At 46.3% G+C, this 26,470-nt stretch overlaps 1 protein-coding gene across 4 annotated transcripts in view; it reads left to right on the plus strand.

The window, feature by feature from the left end:
• LOC121879636 (oxysterol-binding protein 1-like) overlaps window positions 1–26,470 on the plus strand; it is a 162,256-nt gene that overhangs the window by 36,957 nt on the left and 98,829 nt on the right. For all 4 annotated transcript variants that reach the window (XM_042386308.1, XM_042386307.1, XM_042386304.1 and 1 more), the window contains one exon: window positions 13,060–13,307. In XM_042386308.1, coding sequence (XP_042242242.1) covers window positions 13,060–13,307 — 248 coding nt within the window. The remainder of the gene's footprint in view (window positions 1–13,059; window positions 13,308–26,470) is intronic.

Below are 26,470 nucleotides of genomic sequence, written 5' to 3' on the forward strand. Positions count from 1 at the left end.
TACCTGTGTTGCTGTACCTCTCTTGTACCGTCTTACCTGTGTTGCTGTACCTCATGTACCGTCTTACCTGTGTTGCTGTACCGTCTTACCTGTGTTGCTGTACCTCTCTTGTACCGTCTTACCTGTGTTGCTGTACCTCTCACAATCCCCTCATGGCAGATCAGATTAATTGGTAAACTATAATCTAATCTTTCTTATCATCATCTTATCAAATTATTTCCTGTTCGTATTTTTTCGTGGAAGAGAGTCAGTAGGGACACACAGGTGACGTCAGTTTAATTAACATATATTATACCTGAAGTAGTGTAGTTATGTTAACCTTATCGTGTGTGTTGATGAGTTCCGTTTTCTGTGGATGTAATATATATTTTTAAGGGTGGACTAGTTGATTAGTGATAGTGTTGAAATGGGACTCGATTTGGTGTCCCTGCCTGTACTTATCGCTAACCTAACCCTGGTCCAACAACCCTCTTTGTTAAACACTGCAGCCTCTTCGTTAAGTTGTGATTTATTTAGTTATTTTGAGTCGCCTTCATTATCTTCACTATTTTAAGCTGGTAGCCGCCTCCTCCTCCTCCTCTTTGTGACCCTTCCTGGTACGTACTTGCATCTTGCTTTTGGCCAGTTTTGTGTTTGTGTTATGGTTGTTGTGTCTTTGTTTGTTGTACTTCAGTTTTGTGTCTGAGTGTCCGTAAGTGACCCAGTAGTGTGTCCCATTAGTTGCGTCCCAGTGTTATCGTTGTGTCCCCTGGCGTGTCTTAGGTGTGTCCTGAAGGAGACAGTCCTTCTCTCTGGCTGGCTGGGGCGTCCCTTCAGCTGATCATGAAGGCATCGATCACCACCACACAGGACCCAGTTAGTGTCTCCTAGGTCTCGGTGCTGTTGTTTGGGGTCGGCACGGTGCCACTCCTCTCCGGGGGGGGGGGTCATAGTGCCACTAATGTCCGGTGGGGGGGGGGGAGCGCCACAAGTGTCAATAAAGGTTATATATACTGTATATTGCCGCCAGGAGCCACTTGGTCAGTGTGTACACAGCTGGGCCGGGGCTGCCATCACTCTCTCTCTTATTGGTGATATCTAGAGAGAGCGAAGCCATGTTTGTTTCCTCCTCTCTCTCACTTTTACTTTATTTCCTCATCTCTCTTACTCTTTTTCCTATTCTGTTTGACTCATTTCTCTTCTCTGACTATTACCTCCTCTCCTCTTTTACTCTTCTTTCCTCTTCTCTTGCACTCCGAGTTAACATTATTCCTTCCATTCTTTGTGACACTCTTACTCAGTGTATTAAATAGCATTAATACTTTCTCTCTCTCTTCTTATTATTTATAGTCGGTCTTTAATGTTCCAATCTCGAGGTTAATTTTGTTTTCCCTGTTATTCCTTTATTATTATTATTATTATTATTATTATTATTATTATTATTATTATTATTATTATTATTATTATTATTATTATTATTATTATTATTATTATTATTCCCCTCAACCATAGATGGGTATATATAATGTAAAGTTGGTCTGTCTGTCGGTGTGTATCTGGGTGAGTGGGTCCAGTTTCCGCGACATATCTCCCGAATGGTTGGGAGGATTTGTGTGTGTGTTGTGGTGAGGTGAGGTGACTGTAGTTGGGGGTCAGCAGGACAGGTGGCAGGCAGGCGTGTGGGACGTCCTCTTTAAGGCTAGTTCAGCCTCTCTCTCTCTCTCTCTCTCTCTCTCTGATAATCTCCCCCACCATCATCCCCATTAAACCCCCTCTCTCTCCATCCCCACCACCTGGATAACCCTCCCCCACCACCCCCATTAAACCCCCTCCCCCCTCCTTTCCCTCCCCGTTATTCCTACCTTCAAAGTTTCTAGGCCCGTGTAACACCTTGAGGGGGGGGAGGGAGATAACAAGGAGGAGAGATGAAGGAGAGACGACCTTGCTATAGTAGTGAGTCGTCTGAGAGAGAGAGTGAGAGAGAGAGAGAGAGAGAGAGAGAGAGTGAGAGAGAGAGAGAGACCACCCACAGGTAAGACACAACTGTTTCTTCTGGCCTCATAAATATTCAAGGTCGTGCGTCCGTTTTCTCCGCTTTGATCACCGGACACGTGTCTCTGTTGCTCGTGTCCTCTACCTCACGTCTCCTACCTCTGTCTCCTACCTCACGTCTCCTACCTCTCAGTCTCCTTTCCTCCCACATGTTTACGTACACCGTCCTCCTCCTCCTCAATCTACTCCTTGCATCAGTGACTCGCAATGTGATAGTGAGATAACAGCACTGATAACACGACAGTAAGACTCTAATGGTGGTGGTGGTGGGGTCGAGGATGGTGATAGTGAGATAACAGCACTGATAACACGACAGTAAGACTCTAATGGTGGTGGTGGTGGGGTCGAGGATGGTGATAGTGAGATAACAGCCCTGATAACACGACAGTAACACTCTAATGGTGGTGGTGGTGGGGTCGAGGATGGTGATAGGAGATAACAGCACAGATAGCACGACAGTAACACTCTAATGGTGGTGGTGGGGTCGAGGATGGTGATAGTGAGATAACAGCAGATAACACGACAGTAAGACTCTAATGGTGGTGGTGGTGGGGTCGAGGATGGTGATAGTGAGATAACAGCACTGATAACACGACAGTAACACACTAATGGTGGTGGTGGTGGGGTCGAGGATGGTGATAGTGAGATAACAGCACTGATAACACGACAGTAAGACTCTAATGGTGGTGGTGGTGGGGTCGAGGATGGTGATAGTGAGATAACAGCCCTGATAACACGACAGTAACACTCTAATGGTGGTGGTGGTGGGGTCGAGGATGGTGATAGTGAGATAACAGCACTGATAACACGACAGTAACACACTAATGGTGGTGGTGGTGGGGTCGAGGATGGTGATAGTGAGATAACAGCACTGATAACACGACAGTAAGACTCTAATGGTGGTGGTGGTGGGGTCGAGGATGGTGATAGTGAGATAACAGCCCTGATAACACGACAGTAACACTCTAATGGTGGTGGTGGTGGGGTCGAGGATGGTGATAGTGAGATAACAGCACACAGATAGCACGACAGTAACAATTCTAATGGTGGTGGTGGTGGGGTCGAGGATGGTGATAGTGAGATAACAGCACTGATAGCACGACAGTAACACTCTAATGGTGGTGGTGGTGGGTCGAGGATGGTGATAGTGAGATAACAGCCCTGATAACACGACAGTAACACTCTAATGGTGGTGGTGGTGGGGTCGAGGATGGTGATAGTGAGATAACAGCCCTGATAACACGACAGTAACACTCTAATGGTGATGGTGGTGGGGTCGAGGATGGTGATAGTGAGATAACAGCACTGATAGCACGACAGTAACACTCTAATGGTAGTGGTGGGGTCGAGGATGGTGATAGTGAGATAACGGCCCTGATTTTATTTTGTGGAAAATAATAATAATAACAAATATTGCCGTGTTTCCCTATTTGTTTCCTTGCTTGCCAGCCAGATATACCTGTATGTTTCCTTGCTTGATTGCTTGCTTACCGTCTTACCTGCCTGCCAGATATACCTGAATGTTTCCTTGCTTGATTGCTTGCTTACCGTCTTACCTGGCAGCCAGATATACCTGAATGTTTCCTTGCTTGATTGCTTGCTTACCTTCTTACCTGCCAGCCAAACACACCTGTTGCTGGAGGCGGCTGTTGACTCGTGTGTTGTCTAGTTATCGGAAACCAGTATTGACAGGGTCAGGGAGCAGCAACTATTTTCATCACATCAACGAACACTTTCATTCTCTTTTGGGTAAAGTGGAACATGTGATGGTGCGTGCGTGCGTGCGTGCGTGCGTGCGTGCGTGTGTGTGTGTGTGTGTGTGTGTGTGTGTGTGTGTGTGTGTGTGTGTGTGTGTGTGTGTGTGTGTGTGTGTGTGTGTGTGTGTGTGTGTGTGTGTGTGTGTGTGTGTGTGTGTTTGACTCATCTACCGTTTAGCTCGAGTTGTCAAGCCCGGTTGAGACTCGTGTTAAACAAATGTTATTATTTATTTACGGGAGATGAAGGTATGTATGTATGTTTATGTATTTTTATGTATGTATGTATGTATGTATGTATGTATGTATGTATGCATAAATTTCTCTTAAAACATCACAAGTGAATGAACCAATTTCCGAGAAACTTCGTCAGTCAAGAGCTGACGTAAACCTGGGAGAGCGTGCTTAAGTTTTGGTCATTGGCTCTAACGTGGTAGAGGGAGGTGAGTGGTGGTGATGGAGTGTTGGAGGGAGGTGATGGAGTGGTGGAGGGAGGTGATGGAGGGGAAGGATGGAGGCAGTGGCACTAACTCCATTTCCATTATCTTCGCTTCAGGGTGTGTGTACCGAGGTGATACACACACACGTACACACACACGTACACACACACACGTACACACACACGTACACACACACGGTTTACGAGACATGTAACATTTCAATTTTCTCTGGGATTAAATATATATCTCTTTCTCAGTCTGTTGTCTGTCTCTTGCCTGTCTACCTGTCTCTGTCTCACGTTGAATCTGTGAGAGGAGTCATCTCTCCCGGGACCTCGTCTGGGAGGGTGGGGGTAAGCCATATGATGTTAGAAATTTGCAAAGACTGGGACTACTAGATTGTTTTGTTATGCACGACACAAACCAATTATTGTTAACCTAAACCTGGACCTGACCTGACCTGACCTGACCTGACCTGAGTTAATATAATCAAAACTTATCCTGGAGATGAGGATTCCTCTCTGTGTGTGTGTGTGTGTGTGTGTGTGTGTGTGTGTGTGTGTGTGTGTGTGTGTGTGTGTCTGTGTGTGTGTGTGTGTGTGTGTGTGTGTGTGTTTTAGTCATTTGTCTTGGTTATTTCTTGATAATCTTGCACCTGGATTGAAGTATATTGTCTCACTTAACTAGACTGGGGGGGTTTGTTGTGGTGTAATGGAAGTCTGTTATTCATCCAGTCACCCAACCAGTCATCCAGTCACTCAACCAGTCATCCAATCACTCAGCATGTCATCCAGTCACTCAGCCAGACAGCCACTCAGCACACTCATCCAGGCATCCACTCCGTCAGATATCCACACAACCAGGAAGTATACTCATCCACTTAGCCCTGACAGCCATCCATCCAGCCAGTGTTCTCTCACTACACTACACTACACTACACTACACTACACTACACTACACTACTGGTTCTTTCTACACTACACTACACTACACTACACTACACTACACTACACTACACTACACTACACTACACTACACTTACACTACACTACACTACACTACACTACACTACACCACACTCACACCACACTACACACTACACACTACTGGTTCTTTCTCCTCCTCCCTCCTGTCTTGTCTGTCTCCTTTGTTTATACCTACTTGCTTTTTTTTTATACCTCCTTTGTTTTTCTTCTCCTCTTGTTGTGAGAGAGAGAGAGAGAGAGCTTTCTCTATATACCGCCTACTGGAGAGGAGGAGGAGGGGAAGAAGAAGGAGACCTCGTTCAACTCTTTCCTCTATCGCTATCCAACCTTCCTCTTCCCCCCCCCATCTCCTCATTCTCTATTCCTCATTCCCCTTCCTCCTCCCCCGTCCACTAGCCATTTCCCTATCCATATCCACCATCCCCCCTTCCTTGTCAATACCCGGGTGTGTCTCGCAGTTGTGGATGAGTTCTGGTCCGTGCTGAGTGGTCCATTTCCTTCCTCGATCATCCATCATCATCCATCATCATCCGTGGTGGAGTGTGCTGACGAAGAGGGTGAGTGGGGGGGGGAGAGGGGTGATGGGGGTGAGGTGGTGATTTCCATTACGCCCTCACTCTCCCATCATCACCCCGTCACCCCCATCATCACGCCATCACCCCCATCATCACCCCAGGTTTAGGTAGATTATGTCCCTCTTTTCCTCCAATCCTTTCCTCTCCTCTTGTCCTTTCCTCTCCTCTTGTCCCTTCCTCTCCTCTTGTCCCTTCCTCTCTTCTCATTTTTCCTTTCCTCTTCTCGTTTTCTTTTTCTCTTCTATTTTCCACTTCTCTCCTTTCCTCTCTTCTCCGTTCTTATCTTCTCCTTTCCTCTCTTTCTCTCTCTTCTCCTTTCCTCTTTCCTTCTCTTATTCCTCTCCTCCTCCTCAGCGCCGCTCTTCCCTCCAGCGTGTAGTGACCACCTCTTCCCTGGGGAGGTTTTATTCGTGGTAAGGTGTGATGGTTCTTCCCCCGGGGACAGGTGGCTGCAGAGAGTGTGGTGGTGGTGTGGTAGAAGTGCGAGGCTGGTGGTGTGGTAGAGATTGTGGCTGTGGTGAGGGTAGAGATGGTGGGTACGTGTATGTGTGTGACAGGCAGCTTAGAATAGTGGTGGTGCTGGGGTAGTAGTGGTGGTTGTAGTGATGGTGGTGGTGCTGGTAGTGGGGTAGTGATGGGGTGGTGGTGGTGGTAGTGATGGTGGTGGTGGTAGTGGGGTAGTGATGGGGTGGTGGTGGTAGTGGTGGAGAACATTATATATGCTGGCCTCGTCTTTCCTTGCTCCAGCTCTCACGACTTAACGGTTTATCTCCACCTTTCTTCCTTCTCTCTCCTCCTCCTCCTCCCTCTCTCTCCCTCTCCTCCCTCTCTCTCACTTCCTCCCATCCCTCTCCTACCCGCTCTCCTTCTCTCCCCCTCCACTTCCTGTCCTCCCTTCCTCTCTCTCTCTCTCCCTCTTCATTCTCCTCTCACCCCTGCTCTCTTCTCCCTCCTCCCCTCAGATATTACCCTTCTTTATGTATCTTCACACATCACACCGCCATCATTGTGTATTCTACCCTTTCCTCTTATCGGTTCCACTATGCTGTCATATTCTTTCTTTCCTGTTGTCATATTTTCTTCCTTTCCTTCTTTCCTGTTGTCATTTCCTTCCTTTCCTTCTTTCTTGTCATATTTTTCCTTTTTCTCACTTTCCTTCTCTCTTGTTATCATAATTTCCTCCTCTCCCTGTTTCTATATTTTCCCCTTTCTTTTTGTTTTCTATTTCCATATCACAGGTGTTCGTAATGACACACCAGGTGAATCACAGGTAGTGACAGCAACACCAGGTGCGTACAATGACCTGCAGGTAACTTAACAGGTGGTGGGGCTTTATTACGTACCCTTGGTGGTTCTGTCTCGTTCGTATTCTCTCCCCGTCCATCAGCTGTGGGGGGGATCATGAGTTAGGTGAGAGAGAACTGATAATATTTCTTCCTCTTTCATTTTCCTTTTTTCCTCCCCCTCTTCTTCTCCTCCTCTCTTCTTCCTTCCTCCTCCTCTTCATCCTCTATCCTCGTGTATGGAAGACGCGCCACCCTGTAATCCACATAATGCCTTTCTCCTATACACACTAAAGTTGATTGAATAAATACGTAAGTGCAATAGTGTTAGTGTGTGTGTGTGTGTGTGTGTGTGTGTGTGTGTGTGTGTGTGTGTGTGTGTGTGTGTGTGTGTGTGTGTGTGTGTGTAAAAAGGTGCGTGCGTGCGTGTGTGAGGGCAATAACCTGGTGTAATGCCGAGAGTTCCTGGTAAATTGTAAAGTGGGATTGACTTTTAAACTATTTAATGAGGGACTTTTAAAACTTTCAGGAAGGCACATTATATTGGTAGTGAGGCTGGTAGTGGTGGTGGTGATTGTATTAGTGGTGTTGAGGGTGATGGTGGTGATAGTGATTGACTGGGAGGGGGTGATGATTATCCCTCCCCCCTCCCCCCCCTTTGTCCACCGCGGTTTTGTGGTTGAGAATTATCGCTATTTTATTCTGTTCATTTGTTTTATTGATTTTTCATATCGTCCGTCGCAGTAGTAGGGGAATGAAGGAGAGGGGAGAGGGAGAGGGAGGGAGGGAAGGGGGAAGAATGGGAAGGAGAGGTGGAAGGGAAGGGAGGAGGACGAGGAGGCGGAAGAGGGAAAGAGAGAAGGAGGGGAGGAAGGCAGAGGAGCGGGGGGGGGGAGGAGGGGAGAAAGAAGGAGAGAGGAAGAGAGAGCAGGATGAGGGGTGATGTGAGGAGGAGGAGGAGGAGGAGGGGGAAGAGAATGTAAAAAAATCCCCATCAATTAATTAAAATACCTCATTACCAGGTGACGTCACCGTGAGATTATTATTATTATATTTTATTAACCGTGTTGATTAATGGACGAATTGAATAAAAAAGCTAAATGCTCTTCGTTATTAACTTATCCTATCTTATCCTATCCTATCCTATGCTAACCTAACCTAACCTAACCTATCATAATGTTATTTTAAGTTACCGGTATATATATAGAAGTTATTTATTGTTATTCATTTTTTTATTATTCATATTAATCCTGTGTGTGTGTGTGTGTGTGTGTGTGTGTGTGTGTGTGTGTGTGTGTGTGTGTGTGTGTGTGTGTGTGTGTGTGTGTGTAAAGTGTGTGTGTTTTGTGTGTGTGTGTGTGTGTAAAAGCTGTATTAGAATATTTTCATTAGTTTATGTAAATTCGGGTGAGGCAGGTGGGACTATTTATCACAGCTTATCTCCAGTCACTTCATCCCAGGGGTGTGTGTGGGGGTAACATGAACACACTGAGAGGGGCTGGGACACTGTGTGGAGGGGTGTAGTGTGGTGAGGAGGGTGTAGTGTGGGGTGGAGGAGGGTGGAGGATGAGTAAGAGGAAGGTGTAGATGAGAAAATTTTGGACGAATGTGGATATGGAAGGCTGTGTGAAAGACTTGGAGGAGAAGAGGAGTGGATGACATATTGGCCAAGAACTCGACACTAGTGAAGAGTTATACGTCTGACTCCATCAAGGTGTCTGCCAGGAGGAGGGAGGTGGAGAGAGGGGAACTGTTGGCAAGACCACCACCTCACGATATTAAGAGAGAAGTTATTATGGCTAGTGTGTGTGTGTGTGTGTGTGTGTGTTGCTAGGGATGTAGGTCGTCACGTGGCAGATAGTGTGAAGGTGGCAGGTGTCCCCAATGAGAGAGAGAGAGAGAGAGAGAGAGCTCCTCCTCCTCCTCCTCCTCCTAACCCATTTCTCGTCTTTACCTGTACACATTAACAGGTAGTAGTGTTGTATTGGGCTTCTATCACAACATTAAGGTCACCCACCGCTACTGACCCTTACGTAACTAAACTACGACTGTGTGGAACTTTTAACCTGCATAGTTTTGTATTTGTGTTGTATTTTGAAAACTACGAGAACTGTGTTGTAGACGGCGGAGTATACAGGGTGTCTCGGAAGGATATACAGGTGTATACAGTACACAACTGGTCTTTACAGATTTTAACGAACATTCACACCACCTATTTAGTATTATTCCCCACACCTCACCCCCCCATGTGTTCGTCTCTACACGGGTAATTGGTCAGCTTGCTACAGCCTGCTCGCTGTCTCTTCAATGAATTAAAAAAAAAAGTTTGCCAATTATCCAGAGCAGTTGTGTGTCGTTACCAGACCCTACCCGCTCATGTGGAAGGTGAGGGAGGGTGTTGTGAGGTAGAGGGAGGGAGGGGTGTGGTGTAGGGGTGGGAGGGGTGGTTAAAGGCAGGAGGGGGGGGTGACTGGAGAGGCAGGAGGGGTAAGGAGGAGGAGGAGAGTGGGGGGGTTACTAAAGGAGGGCATGAGGAACTGCAAAAATGCTACTAAAGGAAGGGAGTAAAAGTTTGGGGAGAAGAGAAGGGGGTTATGAAATATCTGGGGAGATGGGGTTAGGAAATGTGGTGGGCTCAGGGGAGAAAGAGGAGGAATACTGGTACTAAAGGTGACTGTGAGGTGAGGGGTTGAAGGAGGAGAGAGGTGGGGGGAGGAGGCTGGGAGGGTGTTGACCATGCAGGGTGACGCAGGAAATAGGGTGTGTCGTGTTGGTATTGTGGGGGAGTTGATTGACGCCGTGGACTGAAGGGGGAGGAGAGATGGTGTGAGGGTAGTGGGGTGATGGGGAGAAGATTGACACTGGTGGGGAGGGGAGTTTGGGAAGGGGTGTTGGTGCTTTAGTGGGGAGTGGAGTTGGGAAGGGAGGAGGGAGTGTAGGTAGGGAGAGGGGGTGTGAGTGGGGAGAGGTGTAGGTGAGGGTGGGGAAGAGAGAGAGAGAGAGGGGTAAAGTCTACGGTGTACACTTGCCAGGTTTCGTTTACTCACCTCGGGTTATGTTGACACTCCTAACGTCACGCACCTGGACACCCCCTTCTCCTCCCTCCCTCCCTACCTCACACACACACACACACACTCTATTTTTTTGCCTCCCTCTTACTTAGTTTTGATGTTCATGAAATAGTAATTATAAAAGGCATATCAGAAGGGCAGGTGTGTGTGTGTGTGTGCGCGCTCTTTACCGATACCCGGAAGCACGTGTTAGCTCTGACCTCGTGTAACGTGACATCATCATCGATAACTCCCTCGTCGTGTTCTGTACCTGTCCGCCCATCTCGTTACCACCTTTGTTAATATTTTCATCACCAATTATGTCCACCTGTCACCCTCAATACTATTAATTGGTAAATAATCTGGATATTTTATTTTGTTTAAGTTATTTTCATTTCTGACAATAATGATATTAGTGATGAAGACGTATGTATGTATGTATGTATGTATGTATGTACAGCCAGGTTTGACTTAATGGGTTGAGTCAGATGTGAGCAATACACCAGGTGGGCAGACCAGGTGTTGGCAGGTGGGCAGACCAGGTGTTGGCAGGTATTATGTTAAGGGTTTTATTTATAGTAGATCGGATGTTGGCAGACGTCTGGGAGCATTACCCAACTGTAACCTTCCTTCCTTCCTTCCTTCCTTCCTTCCTTCCTTCCTTCCTTCCTTTCCTTCCTTCCTTCCTTCCTTTCTTCCTTCCTTCCTTTTCTTCCTTCCCTTCTTTCCCTCCCTTCCTCCTTCCTTCCTTCCTTCCTTCCTTCCTTCCTTCCTTCCTTCCTTCCTCTTTCTTTCCTTCCTTTCCTGCGATGTTGTGGTGGAGCCTTTTAGAATTATCACACACACACACACACACACACACTCCTGTCACGATGTGTTATTGTCTGGTGGTGTTTTTTTTGTGTGTGTGTGTGTGTGTGTGTGTGTGTGTGTGTGTACGTATGTATGAGCGAGTGAGTGTGTTGAGGGTGTGTTTCTGTATGAATATGTATAACAGGGTGCGTTTCTGTATGAGTGAATGTATTTCATGTGTGGGAGTGAGGGAAGGCGAGAGGGACAGTTACACAGCCTCTGCTAATAACTTAATACACTGAAGCACTAGACTAACCAGAGAGAGAGAGAGAGAGAGAGAGAGAGAGAGAGAGAGAGAGAGAGAGAGAGAGAGAGAGAGAGAGAGAGAGAGAGCTGTGGTGGGCGTAGAATGGTGGACACAGCTCGTTCATTTGCATACATTTACATACGCTCATATCTGCATACGCTTAGCCGCGAATTGATACATACATACATACATACATACATACATACATACATACATACATACAGGGTTAATATAAGTTGATTCTTTTACTACGTGTTCAGGATTTTGTGAGGAAGAAAACCATTTTTTTTAGCAAGATGTTTATTGATGGTTAAGTTACTGTATATATGTGTTATTTTAGAGAGAGAGAGAGAGAGAGAGAGCCCACTAACACTCACTACTTCTGCTGCGTCACGGAATAGCTTATATTGTATTATACTGGCAGAAGCTTGTGCATGGTGACTTATGCTGCTTCGCCCTCCCGTCCTGCATGTATAGTAGTAGTAGTAGTAGTAGTAGTAGTAGTAGTAGTAGTAGTAGTAGTAGTAGTAGTAGTAGTAGTAGTATTAGTAGTGTAGTAGTAGTAGTTATATAGTAGTAGTATTAGTAGTATTTTTTCATTTTTATTATTATTATTATTATTATTATTATTATTATAAATTCTATTGCTTGTGCAGTTGTTTGCATTTCATATGTGTAGGTGTTAGTTAAGTCCAAGTGCTGTGGTATCTGTGAGCAGGTAAGCCGCTCTCTCATCACCTGTTTGAAGGAGTTAATTGCATCACCTGGAGGTACTGAACCATCATGGTAATATCCTGCCCTTCTAAGACCATCATGGTAATATCCTGCTCTTCCAAGACAGTTATTAATTCGAGGTTGTTATTACACTGCATTATTATTATTATTATTATTATTATTATTATTATTATTATTAATATTATTATTATTATTTTTTTGGTGTTGTTGTTTTTATTATTCTTGTTTATACTTTAGTCATTGTTTTTATTCTGGGTTTTAAATCAACAACAGAATAATCTATGTTTAATTATCAGGTGAAATGATTTAAAAGAGGTTGTTAATCTTCAGGTTGTTCTTTGATCGTGGTGGTTGTTAGTCATGGTAGTTTAGTAGTTCTCATTGGTTAGGTTAAGTTAGGGTCGGATAGGACTGTAGTTCGCCCGTGTGTATACAAGTCACTCATTCACAGTGTTGTTAAGTGTCCCCTTTACGCGAGGACGTTTTCTCTTACTACTCTTTCATTCTCTGTTATTCTCTTTCATTCTCTCTTTCTCTGCTATTCACTCTCATCTTTCTCTCTTATTCTCTCTCATTTTTCTCTTATTCTCTCATTCTTCTCTCTGTATCGTTCGGGATTTTTTTAATTTATTTTACTTCTGCATCATTCTCGGCTTTCCTTCCTCTGTCTCTCAAGGTGACACTATCAGAGACTTCACACCACCTCACTAACTGTATTATAAAACTCCTATATTGAATTAGGAGTCATTGAGGTTATACAGACCAGTGTATAACTATAATGTACTAGTCCACACTGATTAGTCCTCAATTATAATATGACGCTGATGAATTATGACCAATTTTACCAATTTGACTTACTTTGACCTATTTAACCTATTATGACCTATTATGTTGTCTCTAGTGTATGAACCCCTGTCCTGTGTGGCGGTGAACAGTGGTAGCGTTTTGGATGTCAAGATCTGATTGAAGTACTTAGGAAATATTGAACTTTAGTCTTGTTAGTGAAGTTCTTACAGTAATTAGTCCTCTCTCTCTCTCTCTCACACACACACAACAGTTCTCTCCCCCCTCTTTATTATCCCTCCTTTGTTTTACGCGTGTTACAGAAGACGAGGATGAGGAGGACGTGGGTGACGCAGGGGTGGATGACGTGTCCAACACCCTCAAGGTGCTCACGGCCAAGCTGGAGGACCTGCGCACCTGTCACGACCTCATCATCAAACACGGCGCGGCGCTGCAGAAGTCCCTGGGGGAGTTGGAGGCCCTGGATAACACCCACGACCTGACGGCGAAGACCAAGACGGTGAACGAGAGGGCCACGCTCTTCAGGATATCCTCCAACGCCATGATTAATGTGAGTGTTGTTGCTTCTCTCGTGGAGGGGGTGTTGTGCGGGTGGGGGGTTGTGGGTATGTGTAGGGGGGGGTTGAGGGTGTGTTATTGTGGCTATTATTATCATCATCATCATCATCATCATCATCAATGGGATTATTCTTAATACGTCTCATAAAACAGCGTCTGTTAGTCATTATTCACCTCACTTACCTAATGGATATATTCTTAAAGTTAATATAAACGAGAGTTGAGCGAGGCCACACATACCTGAGTGTCTCGCTTACTGGGAACTCGTTATTATATCTCAATTGTTGATAATATTCCTGGAAGGTTAGTGCTTTGGGGGGTGGTTGTGGTGGTGGGGGTGGGCTGTGTGTGTGGTGGGGGTGGTGGTGGTGGTGAGTAAGTAGTGGATATGAGTGGTGGTCTTAATACCTGTGATTGACTCTAGACCCATGATTTAACATACACACACACACTCACTCATTACACACAATTCTCATGACACACACACACACACACACACACACACACACACACACACACACACACACACACACACACACACCTCCCCCCTACCATCTTAGCGTGAAGAGGCTGAGTAGATTTAACTGTGTCAATATGAGATATTCTTTCCTCCCTCTTTTCCTCCTATTTCCTCCTGCCTCTCCCCCAGCTTATTTCGCCTTTAATTACCCTTACGCTAACCTAACCAAACAACGCAACCTAACCTAACCCCTCTAGTTAGCGTCAGGGTGAAATAAACTAGACCGAAGTGTTGGCTAATCTTCAAGTGATGCAATATCCTCAACTTATTTATAAAAGGGAGACAGACAGGGAGACGAAGACAGACAAGGAGACGGAGACAGGCAGGGAGACGGAGACAGGCAAGGAGACGGAGACAGGCAAGGAGACGGAGACAGGCAGGGAGACAGGGAGGAGTTATATACATCTTGAGTATCTCTCCTGGATGTCCGTATATATGAGACTTAAACACGTATCCCCGCCAGTCAGAAGACGTCTTGTGTATTAATCCTCACGTTTATTGGTGCCGGAGCTTCTGGGGACAGTGTTTACATAGTCTTAGGTGTGTGTGTGTGTGTGTGTCTAGGGTGGAGCGGAGTGGAGGATAGGTATGAGTGGGGTTGGGAAATGGATGAAGGGGTTGGGAAGTAGGTGGATGGGTTAGGAAGTGGGTGGAGGGGTGATAAGGGAGGGATGGGGGTTGTAAGGTTGGCAGATGTGGGGTTGTAAGGTTAGATGAGATGATAATGTCTTTACAACCTCACTGTAAGAGGAGCCTCGCTGTTCTCTCTGTAAACAAAATTATTATCCAGTTATACCGAGAGCAGTGAGAGGTGAGGTGAGGGGAGAGGCCGAGGAGAGGTGAGGGGAGAGGAGAAGTGAGGGGAGAGGAGAGGAGAGGTGAGGGGAGGGGAGGGGAGGGGAGGGGTGAGGTCAGGGGAGAGGAGAGGTGAGGGGAGGAGGCACTCCCATGCAACAGCTAACACGGCCAACACACACACACCCCACCCACCGCCCGATACATTACACATTAACTACCGGGTCACTGTCCTCGGTCTTATTAAGCTAAATTTAAGACGATGGTTCCCGGAGCAGTGTGTGTGTACAGGAGGCGGGTATATACAGTCACTTACTGGTATACATGGCAGGCATTTGGTTAGGTTAAGTTAGGTGAGAGGTATATAGAGGTCTGTATATATTCTCTCTTGTGTTTGTTGGTATATAATTGACTTAGCAACATATATACCATAACACTTATATATTGGTTATAGTTGTGATTGTTTTTATTATGAAACGTGATTGTTATATGTTCCAGAGTTTTAATTATTTCTGAGGATTTATTTAAGGTTCATAATAGAGCAACTCCTTTATAGTACAGGTATATTAAGTTAACTAACACCAATATATTACAAGTATTTTACATATTTTTAACATTAGTGTAAGTTAGAAAAAATATATAGTTGTTAATGATGATGATGACTGGAGTTTTAATGGAAATGAAGAGGAAAATTAAATTACCTGGATAGCGGTGTTAATTAGGGGTCCATTAGCGTGGTGGTGATGGCGTGACAGGTGTGGAGTAGAGTAAAGGTGTGGGGCAGGGTGAGGGTGTGTGAAAGGTGTGGGTGTGTGGCAGGGTGAGGGTGTGTGAAAGGTGTGGGACAGGGTGAGGGTGTGTGAAAGGTGTGCGGCAGGGTGAGGGTGTGTGAAAGGTGTGCGGCAGAGTAAGTGTGGGGCAGGTGTTTGCGAGAGAGAGAGAGAGAGAGAGAGAGAGAGAGAGAGAGAGAGAGACTGTTGTGGGGGGGACCCGTTTGTTACCTGTAGTGGGCGAGGGAGACCTGGGCGTGACCACTGTAGAGGGGAGGCTGTAGGTGGTGGTGAGGCCCTCGTGGCTCTGTTGACTCGTCCAGGACACAGCTGGTGGTGGGTCTCTCTCGTCCTACTGTCTTCCTTTGCTTGTGTTTTGTGAGTATGTATGTATGTATGTATGTATGTATGTATGTATGTATGTATGTATGTATGTATGTATGTATGTATGTATCGCCCACTGCTCCCACACCTGCCTGAAAGTTTGTTGTTCCTCTGTGTTGAAGTGGCCATAAAAGACGGCCATGGCCTCCCACGTCACTAGATACACCAGGCTTGTAGGAGGAGGAAGAGGAGGGGTATGAGGCCTCCCCATCCTCCTACCACCTCACCTCCTCTACCCCCCACTCCCCTCTCCCACCCCCCACTCCATTGGCCCTCCATCCCCCTTCAGCACTCCCTCCTCACTTCCTCCCTTTCTTTCACCCCCATCTCCTTCAGTCATTGGAAGCTGAGAAGGAGGCACACACTACCTAACCCTCGTACCAGTGAGCTTTCAAGGGTTAGGTTAGGTTGTAGGAAGAACCAAGCCGACATACACTGCTTCAGGAACACCTTTACTGTACCTCACCTGTATGGTACATTAACAAGTTGATTGGTCGCCAGTTTAGTGTGGGGAAGCTGTGTCTCACCTGAATCATTGGAGAGTTACCTGCGTGTAGAAGACTTTGGGTCGACAGGCTGCCGTGCGTAATCTCGGAATTTCTATCTTAATTGATTTATTCAGGTGGGGGTGATTATTACGTCATTTGGGGGCTGGATTAGAATTTTTCTGGGCGTTTTTTTTTAATTATCCAGGAGACAACGACGTTCACTAGTTTTTGTCTTAATTTTTCGTCTCTTTTCGTAATTTTTTTTGCAGGTCTGAACGTTTGATGAGTGGACAGTGGAGTGCCTTTAGCGGCGTCCACTCTGTGCTTGGGAAAAAATAAACCGGGTCGTGAAGTGTGTGTTAGTTAGGTGAGTGGTGATGGTGATGGTGAGTAGGTGAGTGGTGATGGTGAGTGGGTGAGTGGTGATGGTGGAGTGGGTGAGTGGTGATGGTGGAGGGTGATGGTGAGAGGTGAGTGGGGGGGTGATGGTGAGGTGAGTGGTGATGGTGAGTAGGTGAGTGGTGATGGTGAGTGGTGATGGTGATGGTGAGAGGTGGAGTGGTGATGGTGAGGGGTGAGTGGTGATGGTGAGTGGTGATGGTGAGTAGGTGAGTGGTGATGGTGAGGGTGAGTGGGTGATGGTGAGAGGGGTGAGTGGTGATGGTGAGTGGTGATGGTGGATGGTGAGTAGGTGAGTGGTGATGGTGAGGGTGGAGTGGTGATGGTGAGTGGTGATGGTGATGGTGAGTAGGTGAGTGGTGATGGGAGTGTGGGTGAGTGGTGACAGGGAGTAGGTGAGTGGTGATGGTGAGTGGTGATGGTGATGGTGAGTAGGTGAGTGGTGATGGTGAGTGGGTGAGTGGTGATGGTGAGTGGTGATGGTGAGTAGGTGAGTGGTGATGGCGTGAGTGGTGATGGTGGATAGGAGTAGGTGAGTGGTGATGGTGAGTAGGTGAGTGGTGATGGTGAGTAGGTGAGTGGTGATGGTGAGTAGGTGAGTGGTGATGGTGAGTAGGTGAGTGGTGATGGTAGAACCTGGGAGTGGGGGAGCCATATTAGGTTTTATGGTGATAGGGAGGGTTCATTGTGTGTGTGTGATGACGTAACTGGTAAAGCTTGACTATGACTGGAGGATTTATGTTGTGAGAGAGACAGCATAGTGGTTGTACTTGTGTGAGGGGGAGGGGGGATGGGAGAGGGAGGGAGGGATAGGAGAGGCGGATAGCGAGGGGGGGAGGAGGCAGGTGGAGAGGGTAGGAGGGAGGGAGGGAAGGGAGGAAGGATAGGTGGCGCGAGAGGCTGAGGACACGTGTACTGAGGCTGGTGCACGTGTCCTCACTGCCCCCTGCCCGCCCACCACCACGGCCGCCCACCCCTCCTCCTCCAGGTCACCCAGCCCTCCTGACGGTTCTGGGTGGTGGGGGCGCTGTTAACCCCCTTCTTCAGGCTGGTAATGAGTTTTAAACCATAATTTAGGTAAAACCACCATGATGTAAGGTAGGTGATGTTACCATGACTACCACTGATTAGTAAGGTTGATTACCTGGAAGACCAACATACATAGATATTTCTTTGTTTAAATTACCAAGACAGATCACCTGAGGATTAATCCCCTATCACCAAGCTTCTCACAAGTCCTTCCTAAAATAACACAGAAACTAACCATTTTCTGTTGTGAAGTGCAGTAAAGAAAACGTTTTAATTATGAATCCCATTTTTTACTGTGTATAAAACTTCTCCCAGACCTACGTTTTACATTACACAAACAAGGAAAATAAACCTCTACCTGTACTTAACCTAACTTACATAACCTGACGTAACCTAACCCTAACCCTTGCCTGGCCTGGCCTGGCCTGGCCTTGCCTTGACCACAACAAGTTCAGTGTAGACTCGGGAAGCTCTAGAAATATCACCACGTATATATGACATGGAGTTTGGTTATTGTGGAAATTTTACAGATTTTGTTATTGGAGTGTAATTTTTCCGCCTCGAGTCGTTTACAGTCAAGTGTCGACCGTCATTAAGTTGTCTTTGCATCATGTCGTCTATAGTCACGAGTTGACCGTCATTTGTTTTTGCATCATGTCATCTATAGTCAAGAGTCGACCGTCTTTTGTCTTTAGTAGTTTCACGTCGTCTATAGTCAAGAGTCGACCGTCATTTGTTTCCAGTTTCATGTCGTCTATAGTCAAATATCGACCGTCATTTGTCTTTCGAAGTTTCACGTCGTCTATAACACAGTTTTAGTCATATGGAAACTCGGTGAAGATTAGATTAGGTTAAGTTGGGTTCCCCCTTCTGAAAGATTCCTCCTCCAGCAGCGCCCTCAGACATGGTCGTAGTCAGGCCCTCAGAATCGATTGGGAGTCTTCATAAATGACTGAGCTCGGTGTTGTTTATATTCTGTTTATCTACGCTCTCGCTACCGTTGAACTGCACTGTTGCTACCGTTGTTATGTACCAGTGAACTGCGCTGTTGCTACCGTTGTTATGTACCGTTGAACTGCGCTGTTGCTACCGTTGTTATGTACCGGTGAACTGCGCTACCGTTGTTATGTACCGTTGAACTGCGCTGTTGCTCCCGTTGTTATGTACCGTTGAACTGCAATTGTTGTTCCTGCTGTTATGTGTACCGGTGAACTGCGCTACCGTTGTTATGTACCGTTGAACTGCGCTGTTGCTCCCGTTGTTATGTACCGTTGAACTACACTGTTGCTACCGTTATTTTGTGACTCAGAACGAACTAGAACGTTTGTGCGTGCGTGAGTGAGTGCGTGAGTGAGTGAGTGAGTGAGTGCGTGCGTGCGTGAGTGAGTGCGTGCGTGAGTGAGTGAGTGCGTGCTGGTGTACCCATCCAGGCAGTAACCTCATTTCCTGTCCACCCATACCACCATCACACCCTCCGCTTCTGTCCCCACCACCTGCTTCTCACCCTTCCCTCCTTTCACCCCCTCCCTCCACTCTCCCTCCACCCGCCCCTTACCTTACCTCCATCCTATCTTCACCTGCCCCTCCCTCTACCCTCCCAGGACAGCAGCATCACCCTCCATTAACTCGCTGGCTCCCTCCTCTACCAGGGCCATCACAGTGACTGGAACTGAACATAGTGTGGGTCATACTGAAGTCAGGTTAGCGTTAGGGTGTTTAATCTTCAGGTGATCCTTAATATGCCTTGTGATCAATTATTACCTCAACTTGTTAACGAAACACAACAACAACAATAGCGTGATATATCGTCATACACTTCAAATCTCAGAGGACGGAACTGTGACGTCAGCAGTGCTTGTTTCTTGCCATCAGTTACACAGAGGACCGCCAGGTGACCGGTCAACCATCATCATCATCTTATCGTCGTCCCCTCACTCACATGGTCACACTGCCATGACGCAAACACGCACATTTATATACATACACTCAGGCAATCGTATCCGGTTTTGTGTCCGGATAACTTGAATTTCAGATTCCATTCCCCGTTTCAACACTAAGAGAATCAACAGTTGAGTTATAAGGACTACGAGGGCAGGAATATACCTTTGGAGAAACACCTTTATTTTTTTATATTCATTTTTGCTTACAGGTAGAAGTGAATGTTTGTCGTACATGTAGAATTTTTTACCTTACATGTTTACCTACCTACTGTACCTACCTTACTGTACTGTATTTACCTAATGGACACCCACTAGAGATATCTGTGTTTTGTTGAGAGAGAGAGAGAGAGAGAGAGAGCACTCTACTGTACTTAAAATGGAATTAAAATCTAGGCCTTGGATTGTGTCGTGGTAATAATAGTGGAGTGAGTGTTGTTGACCCCAGTAGCAGAGTGTGTGTGTACGTCATGGCCCTCCCACCAGCACCACGCTACAGAAAGAGCCGTCGTTATCCCAGGGTCATGTTGGCCTCAGGGAGTCGGTCGAGATCCACTTACTGTACAGGCTCTCTCTCTCTCTCTCTCTCTCTCTCTCTCTCTCTCATAACACAGCTGAGTTTATGTGTCATATTTCACGGTGGGGGAAAGTCCTTTAACACCCCAGGCTGAGGCAGTGTGTCCCTCCCTGGTGGCGTGGGTGTGATGGTGGGTGTGGTGGTGGTAGTAGTGGTTTTTCTTTATTTCTTTTGTTTTCTGCTCACCTGGCCCACACACCTGCCTCACACACCTGCCCCACTCACTCCTTCCCCGCACACCTGCCCCGCACACTCCTTCCCTGCACACCTGCCCCACACACCTGACCTAGATCAATTGACGTCATAAGCTAAAGGAACGAGAGAGGCTTCTATGCAAGATAAATTTTCACAACTTTAAATATTAATGAAAGTAATTCATTATAAAAGTTGCCGCATTTATTGAGTATCAAAGAAGGATATTTTGTAAAAGTTCCCATAATTTAGAGCTTCTTATCCATCGGTATGTGACTTAGGAACATACGTGTGCATGTCTGCCTGTATATATCCCCGGATTATGTTAATTGAGAGGCTTAGTGGTTGGGTCAGGTGAGATGTGAAAGGTAAATTAAAGACGATTGGGGGAAAATGGACCAAGTTATGAATATTAATCGTCTTAATGTGAGATTCTGTTCATTGGGGGGCTGGATGAGGCTGGATCCTGGTAGAGTTTTATAGAGCACGGATGAGGGACTGGATGAGGGGTGGATGCTGATGAAGAAAGTTTGAGCATTTCTCGGGTGATTTATCGAAAGGATTTGTTTACTTATGTATTTCCAGTTAAGTTAAGACGTTTAGTGGAAGGCACGTGAGGTCATGTCTGTGATGTTATATTTAAGTGTGGGTATTGAGGCAGCGACCTGGGGAGATACTGGGGGGAGTACTGGGGGTAAGGAGATACTGGGGTAAGGGAGGTACTGGGGGTAAGGGGGTACTGGGGGTAAGGGAGGAGTACTGGGGGTAAGGGGGTACTGGGGTAAGGAGGTGCTGGGGGTAAGGAGGTGCTGGGGGTAGGGAGTGCTGGGGGTAAGGGAGGTACTGGGTGGGGAGTGCTGGGGTAAGGGAGGTACTGGGGGTAAGGGGAGGTACTGGGGGTAAAGGGAGTACTGGGGGTAGGGAGTGGGGGTCAACTCTAGGTTAATACTTAGTACCTGGTGAGTGTCCTGGATGTAGAGGTCATATACATGGGTGAGGCGATACTGGTGTATATACGTACAAGTATGTATGTATGTATGTATGTATGTATGTATGTATGTGTGGGGGGTAGAGAAAACAGGATCCTTTCCATACCAATATGTTTGTTTTTGTTCTTCATAACTTGTCCTGTACGAGTCACACACAGGTCAGTAACCACCAGTGTTGTTGTGACTAGAAAGTCCTCACCGGGTGTGTAGAACTGTGCTGTACTACGACTTGGCAACGTTAAATACTGACTGGTGTGTGTGTGTGTGTGTGTGTGTGTGTGTGTGTGTGTGTGTGTGTGTGTGTGTGTGTGTGTGTGTGTGTGTGTGCCTTTAACAGTGTAAGTTAGGTGGGGTTAGATTAGGTTAGGTTAGGTTAATGTAGGTTAGTTTAAATTAGATAAATATAGGTTCGGTTAAGTTGAATTAGGTAAATTTAGGTTAGGTTAAATTAGGTTAATGTAGATTAGGTTGTGCTATACTAAACACTTGAGATACACAGTAATATTCTGATCAGAGCCATTAACCTAGTGTAGTGACGACCTGACTTGCCTGTAGTGTTAGGTCAGTGTTGTAATAAACGATCATTGGGAACTTAAACTAAATATATATATATATATATATATATATATATATATATATATATATATATATATATATATATATATATATATATTATGTGTGTGTATATATATATAATTACTGATTATAGTTGTCAAGTAAAGCAGGAAGACTGGTGTGTGTGTGTGTGTGTGTGTGTGTGTGTGTGTGTGTGTGTGTGTGTGTGTGTGTGTGTGTGTGTGTGTGTGTGTGTGTGTGTGTGTGTGTGTGTGTGTGTGTGTGTGTGTGTGTGTGTGTGTGTCCCCGGTGCACGTGTACTAAGAGTCTTGACTCACGTGAGACATTGTGTCTGTCCTATTCTTTTCTGGCCCCTCCCCCACCACCACTCCCTCCCTCCCTCCCTCCCTCCTTCCTTCCTTCCTGTCTCTCCTTCCTAGTCACTGGTGAGGCTGTGGCAGCGCGTAAGGTGGAGGCAGGTGTCGTCTCAGGTGTTATTGTTGTTACATGTGGTCGTAGTGGACCTGTGTGGTGGTGTGTGTTAGTTGGTCCTGGTGACACACGCACACACAGCCGTCATGAAGGTTACAGGTGAGCCTCATTCATGTACCTGACACAGCCTCAGTAATTAAGAACATATTTGGTGACCATTTTTTTACCTGGTATTGTTTTAGCTTGACTCAGGGCCATGGTGGATTTGACCTCTTGCTGCCATAAGGTCAAAGGTCACTGTTAGAGTCCAGATTTGTAACTTGAGACCTTTGTGAATGAATGCAGTTAAGATAATTGGCCAATTTAGAGATACCTGCTTCAGTCGTTTGCTTGGGATTACTTTTTGATGTGGTATATATAAACCTGATGGAGATGTAGCTCTCTCCACCACCAACCAGCGCCTCCCTCACACTCTCCATCACCACCAGGCCTCCCTCACACATCTCCTCCACGCCAGCGCCTCCCTCACACTCTCCATCACCGCTGCCCCTCCTCTCCATCACCACCTGCCCCTCCTCACACTCTCCATCACCACCAGCGCCTCCCTCACACTCTCCATCACCACCGCTGCCCTCCTCCCTCCTCCATCACCACCACTGCCTCCCTCACACTCTCCATCACCACCACCAGCGCCTCCCTCACACTCCCATCACCACCACTGCCCCTCCCTCACTCTCCATCACCACCACCGCCCCTCCCTCACTCTCCATCACCACCACTGCCCCTCCCTCCTCTCCATCACCACCACCAGCGCCTCCTCACACTCTCCATCCCACCACCGCCATCCCTCCCACACTCCATCCCACCACTGCCCCTCCCTCACTCTCCATCACCACCACTGCCTCCCTCACACTCTCCATCACCACCACCAGCGCCTCCCCTCACACTCTCCATCACCACCGCTGCCCTCCTCCTCTCCATCACCACCACTGCCCCTCCTCACTCTCCATCACCACCACCAGCGCCTCCCTCCTCTCCATCACCACCACTGCCCCTCCCTCCCTCTCCATCACCACCACCAGCGCCTCCCTCCACCTCTCCATCACCACCACTGCCCCTCCCTCCTCTCCATCACCACCACTGCCCCTCCCCCACTCTCCATCACCACCTGCCCTCCCTCCTCTCCATCACCACCACTGTTTCCCTCACCCTGCTCTCCCTCGGGTCATTGACACTCACGCGATATACACTATATTATACATCATGGTCAGACCTGTGACCTCACGACAGTAAACAAACACAGGACGCAGTGCATTATGGGAATGTTTGTGGTGGGGGTGTGGCCTTTTATACTAATGTGTGAAATGTTGGAAAATGTTCAAAAGATTAAATTTGTAATATTTTTGTTTTCTTTTGTTTACGTGACCTTCAACCCACAATGCATCGCGCTAAACAAACCATGACTTCGGGTTGTTGTTTTATTGTTGTTTCTGTTCGGGATTTTGTTAGCTATTGTGGTTATATTTTGTGTTTGTGTAAGAGTTGTTTCAGACTTGCTGGCTCCTCTGCTCCCTATTATAAAGTGATGAAGTGTTCGGTGTGTGTGTGTGTGTGTGTGTGTGTGTGTGTGTGTGTGAGCTACTGGGATGAGTGCCAGTGCCAACAGTGTTACGTGCGAGTGTACTAAAGAGTGCCGCCAGTGTTCCCAGAGTGTGTTTAAAGTTTATTGTAGTGGTATTATTAAAACTGAGCAGCATGGATCGGGTTTATTTTGTTTTATTATTGTGGTCTCTGATTCTTAAACCTTCACAGTGACTCTATCCAGCCAGTCAGTCAGTTGATGGAGGTGCTTCATTAATATCAGGTGTGAGAGGTGGAAAGTACGGTCCACTGTACCACACACCACACCACACCATCACTTCACCGAAAGGGTTAAGTCATCGTACTGAAGGGGTTAATTCATAGTACTCAAGGGGTTAAACCATTGTACTCAAGGGGTTAAGGAGACAATAATTTATTCAAGGGTTTAATCTTTCTTTTATTAGTATTGTTTAGATATAGAGTAAATTATTATTGTTTGTATATAAAGTAAATTGATGGGGTAAATAAAATCTCCCGTCGCAGGTTAAATACATCACCTTTGAGGGAAAACTAATTAGGAAATATGTCGGTGAAAGAAGTGGGTCAGGTGAACTGGTGTGACCTTTCATAGAGCAGCGTGTAATGACTGGCTTAAAGAGAATTCAGGAGCACGTTAAGCACTGTGGGTTATGTGTACCGTGTGTGTGAAGTGGGTGTAGGCAGTGTAGGTAGGATAGAGACGGTGTGTGCAGGTGTAATGAGTTAAGATAAGAATGGAGGGAACTGCAGCGGGCCTATTGGCCCATACTGGGCAGTCCTATTTACACCCAACTCCTATCGCTCATACAACCATCCATTAACCTATGTTTGAAGCTATCCAGCGTATTCGAGTTAATGATGATGTTTGGTAACTTGTTCCACTCGTCCACTACTCTATTTCCAAACCAATGTTTACCTATCTCGCGCCTAAATCTGAATTTGTCTAATTTAAAACCATTGCTACGAGTTCGCTCCTGGTTGGATAGTTTTGAGTAACAGTAGACGGGGTGTGTACAGAGGTGCAGGTAGTGTATCAGGAGAGGGTAAGACACGTGGGGTGGGTGTAGTGTGTGGATACTTCACTAGTGACCGACTTTTGTTTTGGGGTGAACCTTGGGCACGTGGAGTGAGGCCCCCCCCCCCTCCCCCCACCCCACTACTATCATGTTCCATGACTTGTTGAAATACGTCTGTCTGTCTGTCCTCATCTTCCTCCTCCCCCTGCTACTCCTCTTCATCTTCCTTTTGTTGGGATAAACGTGATGGCTGTAGGTGGTGGGTGGCACTAGGTGAAGGGTGGCACTGTAGGTGGTGGGTGGAACTAGAGGGAGTGGCACTGTGTTTACCGTCCTCAGTTGAAGCAGGTGACCGTCACTTCACCTGAATTAGATTTCAAGGGGATTTTGGTCGGAATCTCACTGCGTATGTCAAGCCTTGGTGTACACAGAAATAGGTGTGTGTGTGTGTGTGTGTGTGTGTGTGTGTGTGTGTGTGTGTGTGACGAGATAATGAAAAATTTACTAGCTATTCCGAGTTGTTAGAAAGTAATAAGTTGCAAATATCTGGTAATTATGTAGATATTTGTATTAGTATTATGTTAAGGAGTGTTGTAAGTATGGTTAGGTCAGGTCAGGTCTTAGTCAAAGGGGGGGAAATATACTCACATACGAAGCCTTTAATAATGTGACCCCAGATGAGGTCATGGAGCTTCCTGTGGCACTCCCCTGTGGCACTGTAATGAGCCCGGGCCACACTATTGTCATCTCCTGTGGCACTTAGGTCAGGTCGCGCCCTCTGGAGTTCCCGTATGTGTCATGTGATTGTGGGGGATTCTTCAGGTGATGACCATTAAACTCTTAACTATCGGTATGTATGTATGTATGTGTGGTGTAATGGTCAGCGTGCTCCCCTCGCAAGCGAGCGGACCCGTGTTCGGTCCCTAGGCAGGGTGAAACTACGGGCAAGTTTCTTTACGCCATTTACCTCTGTCTATCCAGCAGTAATTGGGAACCTGGATCGTGTTCCAGGGTAATGGTTAGCCAGTGCAGTTGGCGAGTTGTCCGGTCTTCTCGGACTATTCCTTGACACTGGGTCATGCAACTCTTTAACTTAGGGTGTGGTTGTTGTGTTGGCGACAGCTTCTACACCTTAAACGAGGGGCTACCATTATTATTATTATTATTATTATTATTATTATTATTATTATTATTATTATTATTATTATTATTATTATTATTATTATTATTATTATTTTGTATGTATGTATGTATGTATGTATGTATGTATGTATGTATGTATGTTTGTTTGTTTGTTTGTTTGTTTGTTTGTTTGTACAAGAAGGCACTGCACTTGATCACCGTCAGCTCACCTGTAGTTAGGTACCCATTCACAGGTGAGGGACACAAGGTAGACATGAGCACTATGACGAAGGTGAAGGTCTTGAGCACCATGACGTAGGTCTTGAGCAG

The sequence above is a fragment of the Homarus americanus genome, unplaced genomic scaffold (genome assembly GCF_018991925.1).
Source record: "Homarus americanus isolate GMGI-L3 unplaced genomic scaffold, GMGI_Hamer_2.0 scaffold47790, whole genome shotgun sequence".
Lineage (NCBI taxonomy): Eukaryota > Metazoa > Arthropoda > Malacostraca > Decapoda > Nephropidae > Homarus > Homarus americanus.